The sequence below is a fragment of the Rhincodon typus genome, chromosome 3 (assembly GCF_021869965.1).
Source record: "Rhincodon typus isolate 14 chromosome 3, sRhiTyp1.1, whole genome shotgun sequence".
Classification (NCBI taxonomy): domain Eukaryota; kingdom Metazoa; phylum Chordata; class Chondrichthyes; order Orectolobiformes; family Rhincodontidae; genus Rhincodon; species Rhincodon typus.
In genome coordinates, this window is record NC_063334.1 from 104669986 (window position 1) to 104672379 (window position 2394).

Below are 2394 nucleotides of genomic sequence, written 5' to 3' on the forward strand. Positions count from 1 at the left end.
TAATGATTTTACGGTAGCCAGCTAGATTATTTTTATAGTATACAGAGGGATAATCTGTCACAGCATATATGGTAATGGAGAACCTTCAAAGCCATGACCATGGATTGCAACATTAACTGCACAGATTAGTGCACACAATACATTGTCAGTTTCATTTTGTGAAAAAAATCGGACTGACAGAAGGTTTTGCAAGCCTTATTTCTTGTTAAAAATTGTCACAAACTGAGCTTGTGGCTTTTTCATGAATAGATGAGGTAGACCATGTCTTGTTTACAAAATTCATAAGAGAGAAAGGGCAATTTCAGCATCTGCATGGATGAACAGGAATATTGCTTTCTCAGTGCACAAGGGTAGGACTCTAATGGTATACTTTCCCTTGCCTATTGGCCTTTATTTCTGGCCAGAAGTGTGCACTCCACCGTATTGGTGGAGGAGATCATTATGGAAGTTGGCATACACACCAACAACATTCTAAATTCCAAATGATTATGTAAATTAAAGTAACGTATTTCTATTTTTGATCAGCCCAGTACTTCAGTCAGTACCTGCTGACCTTGTGTTCAATGACAGTAAAATTTCCCTGACTTTACAATCTTACATCATTGTAATACTTCTAACATACTGTTTTTAATTCTCAGAAAGTAATAAACCTGAAGGTTCACTTCGAGTTGGCAACTCTTGATCATGTTGAAAATGTCACTATCCAGCACCATAAGATGTCACGTATCCATTTCAAGCTGACTCTCCCTATTGATGTTGCAGTATTTGCGAGTCCAGCGGACCCATGGGGAAAGTATGGATTACCTTAAGTATTGAATGATTTATGAATTAATTTATTATGTTAACAATGTAGTCCATGTTCAACAATACTTTGGTAAAACAATTCCAAATGTTAGACTTCTATGATATCTTAAGCTAACAAATTGCTGACCAAAAGAAACCAAAAGAACTGCGGATGCTGTAAATCAGGAACAAAAACAGTGGAAAAGCTCAGCCGGTCTGGCAGCGTCTGTGAAGGAAAAAACAGAGTTAACGTTTCAGGTCCGATGACCCTTCCTCAGAACATTGATTTTAGTTTGAGACACTTAGTGAGTGCATTGTGCAGATGAATTGTCTCCTCTGAAGGCTCAAGATCTACATTTACTTACCCTCCCTAGCATTGACAGAACTACTTTTCTAAATAAATTTTCATCTGCTCTTATTGATATCAACTAACTCCTTTTAAAGCAATGTTTATCCAGCTTTTCAACATTAAGGGTGAATAGTGACACCCTTTTGAACGCCCCCAGCAAATATTAGCATACATGTAGAGATTTCTTCCCTGAAACATTATAGAGATAAATATGTGAATTATGATCTGGAGTAACCCATCCAACGCAACAGGCATGCTCTGCAATTTGATAAGACCGTAACTGGTCTGACTCTGGCCTCAACTCCATTTCACTGCTTACCCCTATATCCTTGACTCCTTTATTCTGTCCACCTCTGAATTCAATGATCCTGCCTCCACCTCTCTTTGCGATAGGGAATTCCACAGACTTATGACCCTCAGAGCAGAGACAAATTCTCTTCAGCTCCATCTTAAATGGGCGATACCTTAGTACCTTACTTTTAAACTATGTTCCCAGTTTGAGTCTTGCCACAAGGGAAAACATCCCTTCTATACCCACTGTGTCAAGTCTCCTGGAGTTCTCATGTGTTTCAATAAAATGACCTAAATTTCACTGGTGCAAAAATAGAAGAGGAAAGTGGCTTAACTGTGGCTTATAAAAGAAAATAAGGGTTGTATTAGATGCAAAGAGGGGACATATAAAAATGTCAGATAAAGCAGTAAGCCTGAAGATTGGAAGTATTTTAGAATTCAGTAGCAGAGAACAAAAAGTTTGATCAAGAGGGAGAAAATGAAGTATGAGAATAAAATTTCGGTGAACGTAAAAATTTTCGAAAATTATATAAATGATTATATACAAATTTTAAAGAAAAAGATTAGTAAGGACAAATGTGGATCCCTTATAGTCAGAAGACAGGGAAATTATAATGGACAACAATGAATTGGCTGAAGAACACATACTTTGGTTCTGACTTCATAAAAGAGAGCACAGATAACCTTCCAGAAAAGTTTAGCAACAAAGGGTCTAGTGAGAAGTCATAATTGAAGAAATCAATATTAGTAAGAAAATAGGAAAATTAATGAGATTAAATAAAAATGAAGCAACTATGATGCTGTAAATAAGTAACAAAAACAAATTTCTGGAAAAGTTCCAGAGATAGTAGGAACTGCAGATGCTGGAGAATCTGAGATAACAAGGTGTAGAGCTGGATGAACACAGCAGGCCAAGCAGCATCAGAGGAGCAGGAAAGCTGACGTTTCGGGCCTAGACCCTTCTTCAGAAA

At 37.2% G+C, this 2394-nt stretch overlaps 1 protein-coding gene across 1 annotated transcript in view; it reads left to right on the forward strand.

The window, feature by feature from the left end:
* Window positions 1–716: 716 nt before the first annotated feature.
* Window positions 717–2394, forward strand: part of LOC109913526 (ufm1-specific protease 2-like) — a 41679-nt gene continuing 40001 nt past the window's right edge. The window contains exon 1 of the mRNA XM_048619380.1: window positions 717–793. Coding sequence (XP_048475337.1) covers window positions 717–793 — 77 coding nt within the window. The remainder of the gene's footprint in view (window positions 794–2394) is intronic.